The sequence below is a fragment of the Mucor velutinosus genome (genome assembly GCF_035048745.1).
Source record: "Mucor velutinosus strain NIH1002 chromosome Unknown tig00001569, whole genome shotgun sequence".
Classification (NCBI taxonomy): domain Eukaryota; kingdom Fungi; phylum Mucoromycota; class Mucoromycetes; order Mucorales; family Mucoraceae; genus Mucor; species Mucor velutinosus.
This window is the reverse complement of record NW_027041921.1, coordinates 444,209-464,269: the sequence shown is the minus strand read 5'-3', so window position 1 is coordinate 464,269 and position 20,061 is coordinate 444,209. Positions and strand designations below refer to the sequence as shown.

General features: G+C 40.9%; 4 protein-coding genes across 4 annotated transcripts; 3 read left to right on the top strand and 1 right to left on the bottom strand.

Moving 5' to 3' along the window:
• Positions 1 to 1,812: 1,812 nt before the first annotated feature.
• Positions 1,813 to 3,103, bottom strand: ADE4_2 (amidophosphoribosyltransferase; the record flags this gene model as incomplete). The annotated part of the gene is made up of 2 exons (XM_064831505.1): positions 1,813 to 2,873; positions 2,929 to 3,103. 2 exons carry the CDS (start codon positions 3,101 to 3,103, stop codon positions 1,813 to 1,815), a joined length of 1,236 nt encoding a protein of 411 aa, XP_064677785.1.
• Positions 3,104 to 5,208: 2,105 nt separating this feature from the next.
• On the top strand, positions 5,209 to 6,923 carry ATC70_012329 (uncharacterized protein; the record flags this gene model as incomplete). The annotated part of the gene is made up of 6 exons (XM_064831504.1): positions 5,209 to 5,278; positions 5,353 to 5,397; positions 5,462 to 5,479; positions 5,547 to 5,757; positions 5,818 to 5,920; positions 5,973 to 6,923. The coding sequence occupies 6 exons, from the start codon at positions 5,209 to 5,211 to the stop codon at positions 6,921 to 6,923; spliced, it is 1,398 nt and encodes a 465-aa protein (XP_064677784.1).
• A 403-nt stretch (positions 6,924 to 7,326) lies between these two features.
• Positions 7,327 to 8,522, top strand: ATC70_012328 (uncharacterized protein; the record flags this gene model as incomplete). The annotated part of the gene is made up of 7 exons (XM_064831503.1): positions 7,327 to 7,413; positions 7,474 to 7,617; positions 7,673 to 7,715; positions 7,776 to 7,934; positions 7,997 to 8,162; positions 8,214 to 8,224; positions 8,284 to 8,522. 7 exons carry the CDS (start codon positions 7,327 to 7,329, stop codon positions 8,520 to 8,522), a joined length of 849 nt encoding a protein of 282 aa, XP_064677783.1.
• Positions 8,523 to 14,107: 5,585 nt separating this feature from the next.
• Positions 14,108 to 19,909, top strand: ATC70_012327 (uncharacterized protein; the record flags this gene model as incomplete). Its single annotated transcript, XM_064831502.1, has 1 exon — positions 14,108 to 19,909. The coding sequence occupies one exon, from the start codon at positions 14,108 to 14,110 to the stop codon at positions 19,907 to 19,909; it is 5,802 nt and encodes a 1,933-aa protein (XP_064677782.1).
• Between the last annotated feature and the right edge of the window lie 152 nt (positions 19,910 to 20,061).

The window sequence follows — 20,061 nt, the reverse complement described above, 5'->3', positions numbered from 1 at the left end:
CCGTTTGAACGTAGGTTGGTTTCCACCGAAGCGAAGCGTAGGTCAGGAAACCACCCGAAGTGCTGAAAGGCTCGTATACCATAGTAAAAGTCTCTATTTTCAAGGTGAAAAAAGCGGTCGTTTAATTTTCGTAAAAAACCATGAGGTACACCTCATGGTTTTCAGTGGAATTTTGGCCATGTTTTTTTTGGTTTCAAAAAGTTGAGCAACGGTGTCAGGAAGTTACTACTACTCGAATACAACAATCTGGTGTCATTCCGGTGGCTCAGAAAGGTTTACATGTCAATATATGAAGGCTTGAAAGCTGTCAAAATTGGTAATGTTTTTGCTTTACAGCTTTTATTTACATAGCGTGAATCATATCTTGGTGGATGGATAGCTGAAATTCTTGAAGAGGGCAGTTCTGCACTCTGTGCAACTTCTAATTTGAATAGGAGGTGTATTGATTTTGGTAAAGCTCAAAATCATTCTCTGGACTGCACAAATTTACAACTATTCCTCAGTAATGTAAATCAATAAATTACATCACAACTCAAACTGAAAGCCTATATTGACAAATTTATACTTAATAGGAACCAAAAATTTGCATTTTTGTCATTCATCGTCTTGTATTTATATTACTTGCAATACGAGAAGTTTGCAAGTCTATCAATGTCTAGAGATAATTTGTTGGTACGTTAAGAAAAAAAGGAAATTTTTTGTTGATACGTTAGCCACCTCCTTGTTGCGGGTACTAATTTTAGGATAGTTTTGTGTCGTTTGACGTTACGAATGGCGTTCGCTAATCTCTATATCAATAGCAGAGAGAGAGAGAGAGAGAATTAAATATGTCAGCAATGTAAAAAAGCAAGCTTCGAGTGGTTTCGGTGCAAGATATCCAGTAGTGATGCAAAACGAGCAAGTCTTGACGAATGTTGCAAACAGGCTATCCGGGACTCATGTGCTAAACATGCAGTTTATCGTTCTTATAAAACGTACTATGAGTTACGTCGCACGTAACAAATCTACGAATAATCCAGACAGAAGCTCAGGTTTTTACAGACAGCTTCAATTATCAAGACCCTCGACTGTTGTGTTCTTCCGCCTTGATGAACTGTGTACATGAATGGAAAATGGGTAATTAAGCAAAAGAAAGAAGAGAAAGTGATTACAGAGAGATAGAAAAGTCAATATGATATTATTATACCCGGATCTCAAGGTGATCATAGACCTGATTGATCTCGGGATCGCATTCTGTCTGGAATCGCAAAAAGAGATGGCATTTCATGTATGTATAGACATTACACATGGTTTTCACAAAGATTTATTAGATATCTTTTGCCCAATCTCAAACATAGATATTTCTGTTCATACAATGTAGCACATGTGAGCAGATTGATAAATAGACACATATATTTGATGATTGGACATGTTCTACCAATGTAGATTTGCCAAAAAAAAAGGGTACCTAACTGAAATCTGGAGATCTGAAACATATGATAATGTTTCAACTTTAGCAAAGTCAACATCTTGTATATACAAATATATTAATATTTTAAGTGTATATACAAGATACAACATAGGCAAGGTATACATTCTTATTTCAACGCGAACAGCTGACTCTTTGTTCTTAACCTCGCAATTGAAACCAGTTTTCAATTTACTCTGATACATAGCCAACGCGAAGAAACCATTTGAATAGTTCCAACTTTTGCAGCTTTTGCAAGATTCGCTAAAAATCTTCATTTTAGTTCAAGCGTCTATCCGGAAAAAAGATGTAAAATTGACAAATATACAGAATTCAATCTTCAATGCAATATTTATTTGTTAATATCAAACAACAATCTTGCTGCCATGATATCCACCCATCTTTATCATCTTCTTCATGACACTTCCCATATTTTTTGTGCTAGATCTCTCAACGGTAGTGTTTGCTTCCTTTGTCTCGGGCTGCTCCTCCTCCAGAACAGCTATGGTTGTGTTCTCACTGATCATGCTCTCTTCTAGCAAATCATGTCTGGACCTATATTTCTTGATATTCAGTTTGATGTGGGAGAGCGAATGATTGAGTTTCTTTAAAGGGTTAGATCTGTCACAAAGGGTACCAGCACTGCCGTCGTGTGACCCATTCAAGTTTGTATACAAATGATACTGTGGATGGAATTCAATGAAGGCATCTTGTATCTGTCTTTCCGCCCAGTAGATCTTAGACTTGTTGAATAGATAGGAGGTTGCAAATGGATCCGACGACATGGATTTATAATGTGTCGATGGTGGCTTGGATGCTTCCCTCAGAATACGATAGAGGATCGGCGAGGCGTTCATGTCTTTATGGCATTTGATCATGTCTGAGGATGTAAAGATTGAAATCCAGGGCTTTTCAGGCGGGTCAGGGGCAAATTCATAGTTGCCGTCCAGCATGGCTCTGATCCCAACCGTATTGTCAAGCCAGTCAAAGCTAGCCCACTTGGTTTTGATTACCACTCGATCATAAAATCTTGCCCTAGCTTCTGTACCTTGGGATTTGCAAATGGGTTGATATTCTGTATAGAAGCTGTGGCAGGACGATGAGGACGATGAAGATGGCGAATGCTGGAATCCAGAGTCAATGCGGCGTAACGAGGATTTTTGCTGTAATTGCTCTCGACGTTGCTTGAGCACTTTGGCATGCTCTATGATCATGCGTGTCAGGAAATGGCCAGCCTTTTCAGTTATGATTTGGTCACAGTCTGCTGGCCCCAACACAACTTTGCCTAATGCATCCCCCAATTTATATGCATCCATTAGATTCACGCTTTTATACTGCATCAATTCTACCAAAAAGTCTAAAATGTCGATCAGCAGCTGTTCTGCCTTGCTCGTGATGACTGGTGATAGTTTTGATAACGTGCAAGCTATTGGAAGCATTAGCTTCAAGAAGAGCTAATTAATTTTAGCAGTGGCACTTACTTTCATAGTTGATTGACCTCCATGCTTTCTTGGATATAATGCGTTCATGGCTGCTCCAAAGTGCATCTTGCATCAATGTTGCAACAGAATGAATATCCACATAGGACAGATCTTCACTGGTGCAAATTTGTTTGTTGAATACTTTAATGAATAAACCGTTATTTGGCACTATCATTGATGTTAGCTTTTTCATGCAGCAGCAGCAGCAGCGGTTCCAATGACATAGCACATACTGGTTTTGCGAAAGATCTTTCGCTCCTGTAGGCCTCTTTTTCGAATCTCATCTATACAAAGGCGCGTAATATTTGCAGCGAAATCAAAAGAGTAATACATGCTGTTGTCTATGGTATTGGAAAAGAGAAAAGAGGGAAGAGAGAAGAAGATATCAAACAATCGTTCAAGGCATTTTATTCCATGTATCCAACATGTTCACCCCTTGATTTTGCTACACATCTAAATTTATACGCAAAGGAGTTGCTGTTCTCTTTTGAGCCTTTCACACACATAATCTGTACATATGTGTACTATATGGCACCCCAGATTGGATAATGATACAACTTGCATTGTATACAAGACAACCCTCCTTTCTTTCCAGTCAGTGAGCTCCAGTTTGAAAGGCATCGCTATGTATTTATAAACACGGACCATGCTTGATTTCTATAAACATTATATTAATTCCAGTGAGCACTGTTCTTTTATTGTCGATGCTTGCAAGTGCAGGCATACGCCTTCTCTTTAGAGAAACTGAAAAAGAAATTTCATGTCGCTATATGTCATGCGGTGGCTTCCTTGCATTGATGTATGTATAAAAGCCAAGGGGAAAGAGGAAGAAAAAGAGAGAGAGAGAGAGTTATACATGTAGCACTACTTTCATGCGGACATGCCATGTATCTATCAACATTATCATCGTCGTCGCTACCTACAGCTATACATGAAATAATTTTAATTTCAAATGACTCCAAGAGTTCTTGGAGCGTGTTTAAGGACGCAATCAAGGTATCTGCCATTGTGTAAATGTCATGTAATAGTGGGATTGATTAAATTTGGAGGCCTTTCTTCATCAAATGCGTGTATGTGTAATATAAGTCCTCCTTAAAAGTACGGCTTTCTTATTGAGGATCCAAGGAGGTTAGCAATTACCGTGTTATTTTGGTTATAGTTTGCAATAAGCAAGGAGTTTCATCTTAAAATTGATCCTTTGCCCTCTCATTTTCAGTGATTCGCCATTTAATTGTATGAAAATGAGGGACAAACAAGGCTTGAAACATGTAAATGGAAGGCAAATTGCAACATGTTCTATCGCATGCGGTTTTTTTTTATGGCTTCAATAGACAGACTAGATAGTTGCCTACTCACCTTTGAGATACCTGCTACTGATATTATCAACACGACGAAAGACTATCTTTGGCAAGATTATATGTTTACTACGTGCTATTTGACAACAGTTTTTATCAGCTTTATCTCGATAACCTCCATACATTGTATCGTGCGAAATGTCATGTCTAGACCGCACGCAAGAACTGTAGCCTCATTCACTATATTCTTCTATCATTTTGCTTATTTCAGCTTGGAGGCGGCTTGAGAAGCAAACTCAACAACATCAAACGGTGTGGATCGTGAATCATTGTTAAAATGTATCGTTTAGTCAGAGTTCTAGTAGTGAGTAGAATTTTTCCAGTACAAATGTGCATGAAAGCTTGGATAAAGCACATCAAATGTAAAGATGGCTATGCGCAAACTGGAAACTACATTCAAAGTGCCCATCGCCAGTAGCCAACAGTGTCATTGTGTCTAGATTTGACTAGACTAAAGGCCTCAAATGTCTTTGGTATGAATACAAAAAACTCTCCGCAGAAGACATTGAAGGCATTCTAGAGATACTCGCGAACACCTTGCTTTTGTAGATATTGATTTGACACACAATTCCATTGCTGTAACAACGCCATGGTAGACACTTGACAAGACTGACGCTGCGTCATGGGCGCCTCTTTAATGAGATGTTCAAGTTAAAGAAGACTACTTTTTCATCGTGTTACCCTCCTTCTTTTTGTATTTCAACCTACAGACCTCGCTCGTTTGATACTTAACGATATGTCAGGTATGTGATATCCAGCATCAGTTTGCTACGACCCGAGAATGTATAAATCAAGCCTCTCTAGCTTATTTAATGATCTCTTGACCGCGTTCAATATCTAAAGAATCAGTTAAATTGAAAAAAGTGAAAGCTTGCATTTATTCATCCTCGAGCAAACTGATCATTTGCTTTGACCAGAAACTAACATGCTATGTCTCCTCTCATTAGATCCTGTCGATACTATTACTTTGAAGCTCGGTGATCTCGTCACTCAACGTAAGCTTTGCTCAATATGTCCATCTCGTTTTGGATGTGTTCACTAAACGAAAATTTTTTCGCCATTACTTTAGCTGCTGCTGCTGCCACCACTCCTCCAGCTGCCACTGGCACACCAGGTAAATACATATAGTGGCAATGACAATAGTATGCTGCGATACTAAGACCTGATTGAATTCACAGAGAAAAGTGCTACCCCAGGTTAGAACTGCACATACACATAATGACTCACAATGAAAAAGACGTTAATACAACATACTTTCAACAGAGGAAGATGATTCCAACTTGATCCAAAGTACGCATGTCGTCCAAGTCAAGCTTGCTGATCAACAAGCTGACCCCAACTCGCCCTTATATTCCGTCAAGTCTTTCGAGCAATTGGGTCTTAGCCCTGAATTACTCAAGGGCTTGTATGCCATGAAGTTCTCCAAGCCCTCCAAGATTCAAGAGCGTGCTCTTCCATTGCTGATTGGTAACCCGTAAGTGTTTTGTTGATAAATCACCGTTACATGATCCTGGTCATTGACTGTCATGCATAGCCCAAGAAACATGATCGGTCAATCTCAAAGTGGTACTGGTAAGACTGCCGCTTTTGTCCTTACTATGCTTACCCGAATCAACCTTGGTGTCAATGTGCCTCAAGTAAGTTTTCCTGGGAAACCTGGGCAAACAGTGTACTCACATGTGTGGTTAGGCTATCTGTCTTGCTCCTTCTCGTGAGCTTGCCCGTCAAATCATGGATGTTGTGGAAGCCATGAGCAAATACACCAATATCACCACCAAGTTGGTCGTCAAAGATTCACTCAGGAGAAACGAGCATGTTCAATCCCAAGTTATCGTCGGTACGCCCGGTAGTGTCGCAGATGTGATTAGAAGAAGACTTTTGCCTGTCCAAGCAGTCAAGATATTTGTACTCGACGAGGCTGATAACATGTTGGATCAAGATGGTTTGGGCGATCAAAGTATCCGCATCAAAAACAATCTGAAGAACAGCAACCCTCAAATCGTTTTATTTTCAGCTACATTCCCTGAACACGTCCGCGAATTCGCCACCAAATTTGCACCCAATGCAAACGAAATTTCGTTGAAACGTGAAGATTTGAGTGTCGATGCCATCAAACAGCTTTACATGGATTGTGACAGCGAGGAGCACAAATACGAAACACTCTGCAACATTTACGACTTGTTAACCGTCAGCCAAAGTATCATTTTCTGTAAGAGACGTGAATCCGCTGATGAAATCGCCAGACGTATGAAGGCACAAGGACATTCAGTTATCTCGCTTCACGGTAAGATGACACCCGAAGAGCGTGATAAAGTTATGGATGATTTCCGTAGAGGTGAATTTAAGGTCTTGATCACCACCAATGTTCTCGCTCGTGGTATCGATATTTCACAAGTATCTTTGGTCATCAACTATGATCTTCCCATTGACCAACGTGGCCAAGTTGACTTTGAAGCATATCTCCACAGAATTGGTCGTACTGGCCGTTTTGGTCGCACTGGTGTCAGTATCATTCTCATCGACAGCAAAAGAGCTTGGGAGCAAATGAGAGAAATTGAAGACCACTTTGGTAGAGAAATCGTCAATGTGCCTACTGCAGACTGGGAGCAGGTTGAAAAGCAACTGAAAGAACTTATTTAGAGCTTTCAATATTATCAACTAAACCACTCTTATATATAAAAAATAAACACTTGCCTATAGCTTAAAGATGAAACTAATTTGATATCAATTTGATCCGCTGATTTGAATGTTGAATTCACATGTAATGCTGTGAGTAAAATAAAAGGCCATACTAAGATTCATTTTTGTTTTTGTAGCTTCTCTTCTTCCTCGCTCTCTTTCTCGAATACTCAACATGTCATTTCGCTTTATCTCTAGCAAATCTACCTTTTGTAATTTCAGAGTATGTAGTTAAGATCTAATCAGATGTGATATCAATGTGACTGGCGGCACTGAACGTATTAAACATGGCCATGTTATATAAGGAATATTACTCACCTCTTTCTCTCTCTCTTTTCTATATTGCATCATACAGAACTTTACAATGCCAAATTCGAGCAGGATCAAGCTTATTACATTTGACGCTTACAACACTCTATTTAAGCCAAAAGGAAGTCTTTCAGCGCAATATGTAAGTTGACACATCTCGAGATTTGGCTATTTCATGCTCTTACATGTCACTTGTCTTTAGGTAGAGGAGGCAAAGAAGTTTGGTATTCGAGTGACCCGAGAGCAAATTAATCAGCATTTCGGTCAAGCATACAAAAAACAACTCATAAAAGCCCCCTTCTATGGCATTAGTAAAGGGATGACACCTCAGGGTTGGTGGAAAGAGGTAAGCTATAGGGAAACAGGAATGTTTGTGTCACAAATAAACTCTTATTGTCTAGTTGGTTTATTCGACATTTATAAGTGCTGGTATAAAAGAAAAAGGTATAACTCTGATAGCAGAAATATACCGGGCGAAATTGAAATCAATTATTTGAACTATAGATTTGGACTGTAACTTTGATCAGTTGTACAATGCATTATACACAAGATTCACAACTGCCGAAGCGTATTCGGTATTCCCAGATGTTCTTAGCACATTAAACGAACTAAAGCAGCATGGATTTCAGATGGGCGTCATAAGCAATTCAGATGAAAGAGTCGGTAAAGTACAGAATAGCGTTTATATAGACATATTTCTCATTATTTGTTGCATATCAAATAAGTCCAGGTAATTGAAAATTTGAACCTCGACAAATACTTTGATTTTGTCATTGCAAGCTCGTTGGTTGAATGCGAGAAGCCAAGCAAAAGAATATACGAAAAAGCACTTGAGGTTGCAGGAAATGTGAGTGCCGAGCATGCTCTGCATGTAGGCGATGATGTAGACAAGTAAGTTGCTTACAAGTGACGATTTGGGTAAGTAATAACAATATGTTGTAGGGATTACTTAGGTATGATATAAGCAGTAAGACAAATACCGATAGTTATTAATTGATTTGTACATGTTCAGGTGCAACAAAGGCAGGGTGGAATGCAGTCTTGTTGGAAAGAACCAAGTTATCCTATGAGGATTTTTCGCCAGCAATGATAGCCGATAGTAGCATACCAAGTCATCGACCCAAGCAGATTTTAACAATGAATGATCTTTACCCTTACATCAACACTTTGCATGGTGTAGATCAAACTCAAAACTCTGCTACTGCCACAGATTTTAGCCGAACACCGGCTGCGCATGCGGCCTCTCATTGAGCCCCATTACTGTTTAATGAATAAATTGTATGTGTAGTTTATTGAACTTGAGTTTGCGGCTATGTTGATTACTCGATGAAAGGCTGTATGACAACCCTCTCTGAAACGCCATAAGCATTTGTGCATTCAGCCCAGTGATCGTCTTCGTTGCCATAAAATGTCAATGCCCCACCACTAACGCATCTGACCACGTGGGATCTACTGTTAAATCGTGGCCACTGGAAATAAAGCTATAAAAATACATTAGCTTCATTATACTATGTTTGATTGCAGCAAAATTCTTACAGTGAACTGGACATAATCGTCATTGACAGGACGTGGGTTGCAATCAAATGTGGTATAAGGGCAACATTCCTTTGTTTCTGGACTCATGTGTTTCTTGAAAACTCTATATACAAACCGGTAAGTCTATCCGAATGTACGTTGGCTATACTGAAGCACTCACTTGGTATACAATGTACGGTGATTACGCTGTATTATATCAAAGGTTGAGCCATCAGTGAATTGGTTGTAGATACAATACGATTGCGTTTTTTGGAAAAGAGTCAAGATGAGAAATACAAGTGCGAGTTTTGGATACATGATGAATTATGTCAGTGATATTGACTGATGCTGTTATCAGCTTGATCCAATATATAGACATGCTGCTTTTGTTCGCTTCTTTTGGCATAATTACATTTATATCGGCTGAATATACATATTCTTTATTCCAAATTATTGCCATCCTATGTCTCTTGATGCAGTCTATAATCATTTATTTCATTGTGTTAAAATAGAGAAACTTAGTATAGCACCCCTCTACTGAGCAATAGAGGTTATCAGGTGGTCACCCACTAAAATCAGGAATTATGTCAACACAAGTACACATAGGTTGACATTTGCATTTAATTCATTATCAGAAAATACAGTTTACAAAGAGATACTATATAATCCATCATCTTCTAAAAAAGAAGCTTAAAAACGTTTTGCCAAATAACCCCTTTTATCCCTACCTTTCAATATGGCAAATCAAACTAGTTCCGGACGAAGAGTTTAAAGACTTCGATCTGACGACGTTTGTTTGAAACAATCGATTACTACCGAAATCATATCAGAGGTATCCACTCTGATGTTTCACCAAACCAAAGACACAAAGCACTGCAGAATGGCGCATATGTCTTGTAATATTTTGTAGCAATTCCATGACCAAACACTTCTGTCGCTAATAAGAATGGCCTACTAAGCAATCACTGGGAAATTATTCACGCATGGTGTCATTTCTACGTTATCAATGTTTATTTGATTGCATTTCCCTATTTGATTCGGTAATTAACGCTAGTATATTGGCTGTGGTAGCTACTGCTAGTGCAATAATAAAGTAAATTGATGTTATCAAAAGTTGACTCTGCAGGCAACTCTTTTACAGACGAAATACCAAGGTATTTTTTTGTTTTTCAACAAAGCTCCTCATGTTATTACTTCAATAGATCAAGCTCTGGTTTTACAATTAAACAACCTTAACATTATTTGGCATTCGCATCATCAGCTGCCGGCTGATCCATTTGGATTCTTCTGGTTAAATCATCATCAACACATCATTGCTTGATTTAACGCTTTAATATTGCAGTGAAATCGGGTTTGAGGGATTTCACAAAAAATAATAATAAAATGCAATAGAAATCAAATATATTTTATTTGTGTATGAAAAGAACTGAAGATCCGGGAATTAAGCAAAAAAAGAAGAGGATCTATACATTGTATCTAGCTTGCAGGGTTAGTGATGATAGAAAGCAATAGGTGCTGTTATTGCGATATCTAGTGAATGTTGCTGATGCTTGATTTAAAGTAGTAATCAATGCAAGAGCACTGACCATAAGGGTTGGTTCCAGTAACTTTGATGAGCTTGGATGGACTATTGTCATAGCATAATTTAATGTAACCTTTACAGTTTAAGATGTGATGTCTGTTATTGAAGTGTAGAACCCTTTATCTGGAGTATTATGCAGCTATGGCATCAGGGCATAGCTGTCATATTTGAGTACGTTTGTTGTCGATTTGCTTTCATTTGGATAAAGATAACATCATCGCTTATTACGACCGCCATGAATGTGATTGAATGCACCGTAATTAAGAGTGATTGAGCGCTTTTATTAATACATCCAAATAACATGAATTTGAATGAGAACTATTCGATGAATTTAGGTTTTCAATCAAGTTGAGTTTGGGTGGCTGTTACATTGCAGGTACATCGCATGTTTGGCGGGACATTTGGTACTGGGAGAACCCTGTACCTAATGTACCGTACTACTGTAGTACCACCTATTGTATAATATTCCCTGGAAAATACCGGCACATTTTAAAAAACATTGCTCACATAAAATTATTTACTGGATAATGAACTCAATGATTGCATCTTATATTACTCTTGAATAAAGAAGGACTTAAATTGTTTCCATTTAATTACGCTTTTATTATTACAAACGACAAAATCATGATAAATAACAGATCAACAGAAAATCAACCCGTTGTAAACCGTTCCTCTTTCAATCCCTCAGCCAATCAAATTGCTTGAAAACTCCGCTGACCTAAAAAAAAAATTGCGAGGGTTTCCCTCTGTTTTGATGTGAGGCAAAATTTTAAGCTCCGCTATATATATAGCAATATAGCTGTAACTATCATCAAATTTCCCTCAGGTGCTAGAGCATGCCTTACTTACACCACCTAGCTTTATATCCTGGCGTTGAGCCTCTCAATCATCACTAAAGTAAGTAGCAATAACCAAGTGGAGGCAGCCTATCTGCGTCCTAGTCTCGGATAAAGTCTTGTTGAGCTTCAGCGATAGGCACATCCACCACAACGTAAAAAAAAAGGTATGCTTCAAAGAAACATAATAATAATAAAAGATAGAAGAAAAGAACATACTACTATACTCGTATAGTAGTATGTAGGCAGAAAAGAGACACTCACACGAAGCGAGTCAAAGAAAAGCATAACAAACACAACATCAAAGATGTTTAAAAAAGCTCGTTGCTGTTGCAAGAAAAATGCATACATGAGCAACGCGCATGGTAGTAGTAATAGTCGTATGTAAAGCAATATGACACAAATACGCACAACTGCAAAAGCAAGAGTGGTATTATAAGTTTGCGATACAACATAATGACTAATATTGTTTCATGTAAAGTTACAGAGGAAACACTACCAACAAACGAAAAAGAAGAAGAAAAAAGCGCAACAAGGCAAACATCATGAATGCATTATCACGAGAAAGGAAGCAATAATATAAGCGTTCAAAGAAGTTTTATATCATTGCGGCCAGAAGAAAAAAGATACTTACCACTTACCACAGCCACAGATAAACCAGAAGAGTATAGGCAATCACCGGAGGCAGACCAGAGAACGAGCATGCACCAAGTACAGTAGACCAGAAAAGATCAGATTAGCAGCAGCAGCAGCAACACCAGCAATACCAGCACCATAGAAAAAGTATAGAATGAACGCCATCAGCAGAGAACAGACACAGACCAAAGAAGTTACTTACCACTTGTCACCACCAGAGATAGACCAAATATTAAGTAATCACCGGATATGAACCAGAGAGCGAGCATGCAACAAATACAGTAGACCAGAAAAGACCAGATTAGCAGCAGCAACAGCAGCAGCAGCAGCAATACCAGCACCATAGAAAAAGTATAGAATGAACGCCATCAGCAGAGAACAGACACAGACCAAAAAATGTTACTTACCGCTTATCACCACCAGAAATAGACCAGAAGAGTATAGGTAGTCACCAGAGGTAGACCAGAGAACAAGAATACAACAAATACAGTAAACCGGGAAAGACCAGTAGATTAGCAGCAGCAACACCGGCACCATAGAAAACCGAAGAGTGAACAACACCAGAGACCAGACAAAGGCCAAAGAAGCAACCACCAGACATAATAAACCAAAGTAGTAGACAGCAGAGGTAGCAGAGAAGTAATGGCAGCAACACCCGCATCAAACAGTCAAAAAGAGTCATCAAAACCTAATAAAAAATTCAATTAGTGTTAATCCTACGCCTTCCAATGCTCGTTATCGAATGGTACATAGCATATTCTACTTGAAAGAAGCAGTATCAAGTTCTTCCAACAGTACAAGACAGAGCTATCGGAAGCTAGAGTGTTATTATCAATCAAACAGTTTCCAAAACCACCATGGTTTGATATCAAAACGCGTTTTGCAAAAAGGGTAAAAAATGGGGGCATGGAAAAATGAGAGGGCACCCTATCCGACGTCACGACCAGTAGATTTAGTCTCAGTCTTGTACCGTAGCAGCCTTAATTGCGGCAATTTAATTTGAAATTGTGCAGTGGGTATTTCCGTGTTTAAACTTGACTTGATCTCTCGTCCTTTAAACGTTTTTGCTAAATTTGACTATAAAAACTATCGTTGTCACACCCAACTTTCTAATACATTTCTAGAGGACTAAAGAATCCGTATTGAATGGTGCTAATTACATTCAGCTTTCAGACCGAAAATAATGAGCAATTTACAAAAATATGAAAACATGTTTTTTGCCAAAATGTCGAAATTTCACATACAAAAATCTCATAGAAGGAGCTTCCAGTGCTGCATTCCGTCTTTACAATCAATTTGATCTTATACGCATCATAGTAAAAGTTTTCATTTTTGGGGCGAAAAACGCGATCGTTTGATTTTCAAGAATTTTCCCTTGCTAATACTCATGGAAAAACGATGATTTTCATAGATTTGCAATAACCCAGAAAAAAAATTTGAGATAAAGCATCAGGAAGTAAAGCGTGGCCAAGAGGAAGCGTGTGGTGCTATTCCAAGCGCTCAAAACGCTTTGTGGCATGAGTTATTCATGCTTGAAAATGGGTAGATTTGGACAGAATTCGACCTAAAACGACGGCGTAATGGGCTGCGTTGCCAGAAGAGTAAGTAAATCACACTTTTGTCTGATGACCCAAATGCTCTGTATTGTACAAAGCTCAAGTCTTAAGTGATGGAAGCTGTTATTCTTATTCTATAATGCACTCTTTCTGTTTCGAATGCGCGGTGTTGCATACAAGCATACTCCTTAGGTGTTGTGCCAGAAGGGCTGTTGCATACAAGCATGCATCTTAGGCTACATTCACTTTCTCCTCAAGCCACCTTTTACAGTGTAGCAGCATAGATGATGTTTATCGTATCACATCACATCTATGTTTACAAGTCCAGTCAATTGTGTGTGCACAGGTGCCTCAGGAACTACAATACATTCAATCTCCCCAATGTCAAGATATCGAGATCCACCTACACTACATGAAACATATCGACTTAGGTGGCCTCTCAACAAGCTATACCAACAATCCATAAGGCCCCAGTGGCCTGCTATTTATATACCATCTCAACGTAGTAGTCATTGACCAGGGATCTACCATATTTAAGCAAGCTAGATGCCCTGTAATAAAGAAGCTCTTTGCTTTCGTTTTAGATACAGTTGACAACTGATTATTATCATCGACTTATTATTACGAATTCATCATTTTTTTTAATCAAAACCTTGATTGTATCATTACTACTACTCTTACTACTACTACCTCTCAATTTTGTATACTCTGATGTCTGCTCAAAGTACCACCACACCCCCCAGTTCCGAATCTAAGCCTGCTGGGAACACTGAGCTGCGTCCTTCAGACGCCAGTGCCACCAAGGCTGTAGATATTACTGGCCCTTCTCAGTTTTTTCTCGCTGAAACGTCTCAGAAATTGGGTGGTCAAGCTGGCGAAGCTCCCACTACTACTGCTAGTGATGCGATGGACCTCGACCCCCCTTCCTCTGCTAGTTCATCTTCTAGTGATGTGGATCTTCAAGGTCGCACTGATCAGTTGAAGCTAATTGTTGACAATCAGCTCGCCGAAGTTCAGCTTCTCTCTACGACCTTGCTCCTCGAGCAAAGTGAGGAGGCCAGAGCCCAGGCCCTAGCTCGGTTGATCCAGTTGAATACGTCCATTCAAAGTATCATACAGATTCGAGATTGTTTGCTTGCATCCAAAGCTACTGCAAATGATAACCTCGTTTCTTCGGCTGCTGCTTCGTTTGGCTCATCCTCAGTCGATGGAGTCAAATCCAACAAGAGCGCCTCAGTACCGGTTTTCTTTCCCAACAACTTACCTGCATTTCAGTGGGTTGGTATGGATGAATTCGACCCCAAAAGCCCTATATTTCTTACAGTCGACGCTTGTCTGTTGAAGTTTGAGGATGTCATGTTCGCTTACAAGATGGATTTCGACAAGGAATATGCTCGCTTAGTACCACCTATGCTGTCTCCAGAACAACGTACTTGGTACGGCTCGTTCACTTCTGCTTGCACTGCTCCTGCATCGTGGAATGATTTCAAGTCGGCTATCAAGGCTCGTTATGGCATTAGCGTATTGGAAGAACGTCAACGTTGTGCGTCTGATTTGTTGAGCATTCAACTTTTGCCCGGTGAAAACGTGAAGGCCTTTCTTGATCGTTTTACTGACTTGCGTCGTCGATCCCTGGATCAAGCCCCATCCGATTACTTGTTGGCTAAGTTGTTCCTGGATGCCATTCCTTGGGTAGTCAAAGATAAGATCAACACCATCCGTCAATCCAAGGGCATCATTGATAGTTACGATGTTGACATTATCGTCAGTATCGCTCGTGAATCACTATCAACTATGACCGCAAATGAGATTGCTGCCATCTCAGCACCCGCTTTTGCTCGCACTGCTGCTGGATCTGCTGCATCACAATGGGCTCCAGTTGCGTCCCCCCGCCGCTCACATACCATGAAGGCATCATCCTCATCTACTGATGGTCCTGCCGCTGTGTCTCGTGCTGGTGTCTCTTCTGACCGCGTGGGCAAGCCTCACTTCAAGGCTACCAAGTCGTGCACTTTCCACCATGGAAAGCCTCACAACCACGACACCTCGGAATGTAAGCTCTTCTTGGAAGAGTTGAAAAACAAAGGTGGTGCCAACTCAATGCCAACCAGCAACCAAGCATCGGGTCGTCGTTACATGATGTCGCTTGCGGATGCCAAGGCATCAGATCGATGCCGTACTTGTGGTGCCCACAATTACTCTGCTGGTCCCCATGAGTGCAACACGGCTGTGCGTACTGGTGATGCTCCTACTAGTACCTTACATCGTTTTGGTATGCTGCGCCTTCAAGAGGGCGTGGTGTCGTCTGCTACCACCGCTGGTAGCACTGCTATTGCAACTGCTTCTGCTGTTGATCCTACTGTGGGCTCGTTGTCTGAGGCTGGTGCAGCCAAGTTCTGCAGATACCATCCAAATAGCAAGACCCATAGCACTGACGACTGTGTTGAGCTTTTGCAAGTGATCAAAAAGAACCCTCCGCGTTCTCAATCTCGTCTTGCTGTTGAGACCAATGGTGGCCGCAGTGCCGCATTGTCGTCATCGTCTATTTCGTCTCCTCAGGCCCAACCTACTACTGGTAATTCTGTTGTTGTTCAGGAAGATCAGCAAAGTAACAACAACTCGAGTGAATCTGGTTCCTCGTTGTTGGTGCCCGCTGCTGTTGCTAAACAGAGTCGTCACGATCAAAGTGATTGCCACTCGGCTGTTGAGCCTATGGACATTGATCTACATACTGCAGTTCATGCACACAAATGTAAGGATAATCAACGTTCCATCTTGCCTGTTAATAAGTCTAATTCACTTCTTATTCCGCTTGTCGTAGAATCGCACAAGGTATATGGTGTTTTAGATACGGGATGTACATTTTCAATTTGTTCCCCTCGTTTCGCCAACCAGCTTGGTGTTCAAATCAACCGCTCTGTTCATGGTCAGGTCCAGTTAGGCCATACAGACAGTGTTAAACCTCGTATTGGCACTTGCTCACTTAAAATCTCGTATAATAAACGCAGTTTTATTCACACATTTGAGATATTTGATTTCTTTACTGATTCGGATGATTGCCCCATGTTGCTTGGGTTGGATATCATGCCTGATCTACAGATTGGAATCACTGGCCTTGCTTCAACATGGTTTGAAGAGCTTGGACCCAGACTTCCCGACCCCATTGATCCTGACATCGAGCCTAATAACGATCCATACGGATCACCTGCTGAGCGTGCAAAGGCTTTCAAACCTATTGAACAGTTATTGGTAGAAAATGCTGCCATTGATCTTGCCACTACTCATTGTAACTTGCCTGGTGCGATTGTCCAACTCGAGACAATCCCTGGTAAGGTTGCCTATCGTGCTCCCTATCCTATTCCAGTTGTCTATAAGGAAGCTGTGTCTAAGCAGTTGATGGAGTGGGAACGAGATGGTGTCATTGAGCGCAGTCCAAGTCATAATGGCTGGAATTCTCCCTTGCTCGTCGTTGCCAAAAAGAATTCTAATGGTGAATATTCGTTTGACAAGCCACGTATTGTTGCTGACGTTCGCCTACTCAACCAAATCTTGGTCTCCACTGACAAGTACATTATGCCTCGCATTGATGAGATCCATGCTCGTCACAGCCGCGCTGTCATGACAAGTTCCATCGACATCAAAAGTTTCTTCACGAGTTTCTTGGTCGATCCACGTCATCGCCACAAGTTAACCTTTACCGATCCATTCACGCAAACGCAATGGGTCCACAGGAAGGTTTGCTTTGGAGTAAATTTCATGGGCAATTTAGCTATGCGCTTGATATCCAATTTGTTTACCGACATGCTTGATCAGGTGTCACTTTATATCGACGATTTAGGGTGCCTTACGTACACTGACTCTCTGGATGAGCACGTTGCGTTAGTCGCTGAGGTGATCCGTCGTCTGACCAAGGCTAATCTCCAAATTAACCAAGACAAGTTTGTGTTTGCTCAGCGCAGTACTCATGTGCTGGGTTGGAGCATCATTCAGAACCGCCTTGTGCCTGACGCTCGCAAATTGACCAATTTTCATCTGTGGCCTATACCTACCACTGATAAGCAGCTGATGAAGTACTTGGGGTTTTGCAATTACTTTCGAAATGTCATCCCTGGATACAGCGAACTGGCAGCACCTCTTGATGCATTGCGCAATTGTAAATCCCTTTCTGGTTTGTGGACTGATGCGCACACCAAGGCATTCAAATCGTTGCAGGATGCTTTGTCGTCTCCAGTCGCTCTCAGCCCAGTTGATTTTCGTTACAAGCTGCACGTCGCTACTGATGCCTCAGCTACTGCTATCGGTGGTATCATCTACTACATCAAGGATGGCGTGGTTCATTACGTTGTCATGGCGAGTCGTAAGCTTTCCCCTTCTGAAATTGCCTATTCTACCACCAAACGTGAGTTGCTTGCCATTGTCTACATGCTTACCAAATACCACAAATGGCTTTTCGGTATTGAGTTTGTCTTGCACACAGATCATCGCTCTTTAATCTGGCTTCAAACGCAAAGTACGCCCAACATGATGCTGTTGACGTGGTATGAAAAACTGTTCTTTGATTACAAGTATGAGCTGGTTCATATCCCTGGTACGCGTAACCTGTTACCTGATGCACTCAGTCGGTTATTCACCTCTGACGATGACGAGGGTGGCAATAACCTGGGTGGGGGTAATCGTTATAACAATCAAAGTATTATGCTACCTGAAAAAAAGCGTAAACCTACGCGAAAGAACAAACATGGCTTCACCAACGCCAAAGAGTCCCAAGTCACTCAATTTTCTCTTGCTAAGCCCAATCACTCCAATCGTACGCAGTTCAAACGCAAGAAGCAGTTCAACAATCAAAAGCAATTGCAGCAGCTTTCCTTTGGGATGCCAACCGAATTGGATCCACACTATTATTCCAAGGAATTGAATGATAGCAATGTTGATATTTTTGATGCGAGCACCTACAACATGCCATCTGTCAGCGCTCAAGATTTAAAGAATCAACAGACTGCTGATGCCAAAAGTTCATACAATGGTTCATCTGGTGGACAGTCAGATTGTAATGCTCTTATTTCACGTGCTATGAAATATGCTGATTACATGACTCCTCCGAAGAAGGATCGTCTAGAGCTTGTTATGCGAGTGCATTTACTCGGTCATGTGGGCATCAATTCAATGGAAAAGATTTTGCACAATGATTACAAGGTACATTGGACCAACATGCGCAATGACATCGCCACAGTAACCAAGGATTGTCATGCTTGTCAATCGCATGGTATCTACCAAGTGGGATATCATCCTCCTCGTAGCGTGTTGCCAGACAATGTGTTCGATCATATAGCTATCGATTTAGGTGATTTCGCTACGACTTCCACCTCGGGCAATAACTTCCTGCTAGTCATTGTCGATTATTTCAGTCGATTCACCATTCTACGAGCTCTTCCTGATAAGAGTCCAATCACTGTTGCAAGAGCATTGCTTAGTGTATGTTGTCTATTTGGATTTCCCAAGCGACTCACTAGTGACAATGGCTCTGAATTTGTTGGAGCATTTATGAGAGAATTCAGTCAGATTAGTGGCATGGATCGCTTGACCTCGTTGCCGTACGCTGCACAAGCTAATGGTGTGGTCGAAGCGTATGTGGGCATTTCAAAACGATCTATCATTAAATCATTGACACACGATGCTGCAGAACCTGAGGCATGGGATGAGTATCTCGATGTCATTCAGTATGCCATGAACATTCAATACGCTAGATTGCATCAATCGCAGCCGTTTGCTATCATGTTTGGGCGTGCCCCAAATCTCTTCCAGGATTACACTCAATTGCCTAATGCTGACCAGACACCCGAGGATCCTACCAAGGAAGTCATTGATGCCCGCTTACAGAACATTAAGGATGTGGTAATCCCTGCCATCCATAAGCGTATCAAAGAAACACAATTGCGCGACCATGAGCGCTTCGAAAAGCATCACAAGATCATTGAAGAGAAGTACCCCATCAATTCAAAGGTCATGCTCTTCGACCCTGTCAGATCAACTAAACTTCACCCCAGATGGCTCGGTCCATATTTCATCAAGAACTATACTCGCAATGGTAGTTATACTTTAGCCGACATTACTGGTGAATTGCTGCCCCGTGATGTGCCTACCCAGCACATTCGCGTTGTCGATTTCTCGGACAATCATGTTACAAAAGGCTTACTTCCTCGCCACTATGAAGTGCAAGCCATCGTCAATCATCGCGTTGAAAGAAAGACTGGTCGAATGAAGTTTCTTGTCAATTGGGTAGGTTATCCGTCCTCGAAGGACAATACCTGGCAATATGAAAGCGATTTTGATTCCAAACGACCTATTCGCGACTACTGGGATCGCATTGCACCGGATCACAAGAATCCCAATCGACTCCTTCCCAACACTGTCAATAAGCGCAAGATTTATAGTCGTCGTAAGCATGCAGGACCGTCCGTCACATTGCGTTATCCGTCGATTCCAAACTCTCGTAACCACAACATTCAGCAATAGCCGTGATCTTTTTGTCCTTGATTTGTTTTTTTTGGCCTGAATATGGTTTTTTTTTACAAGGTTTTTCTTCGATCTGCTATTCCCTTTGCTGCTATCATCTTCTGATAACCTCTCCTCGTATACCCCATGTATGTTGTTTTTTTTGGCACCAT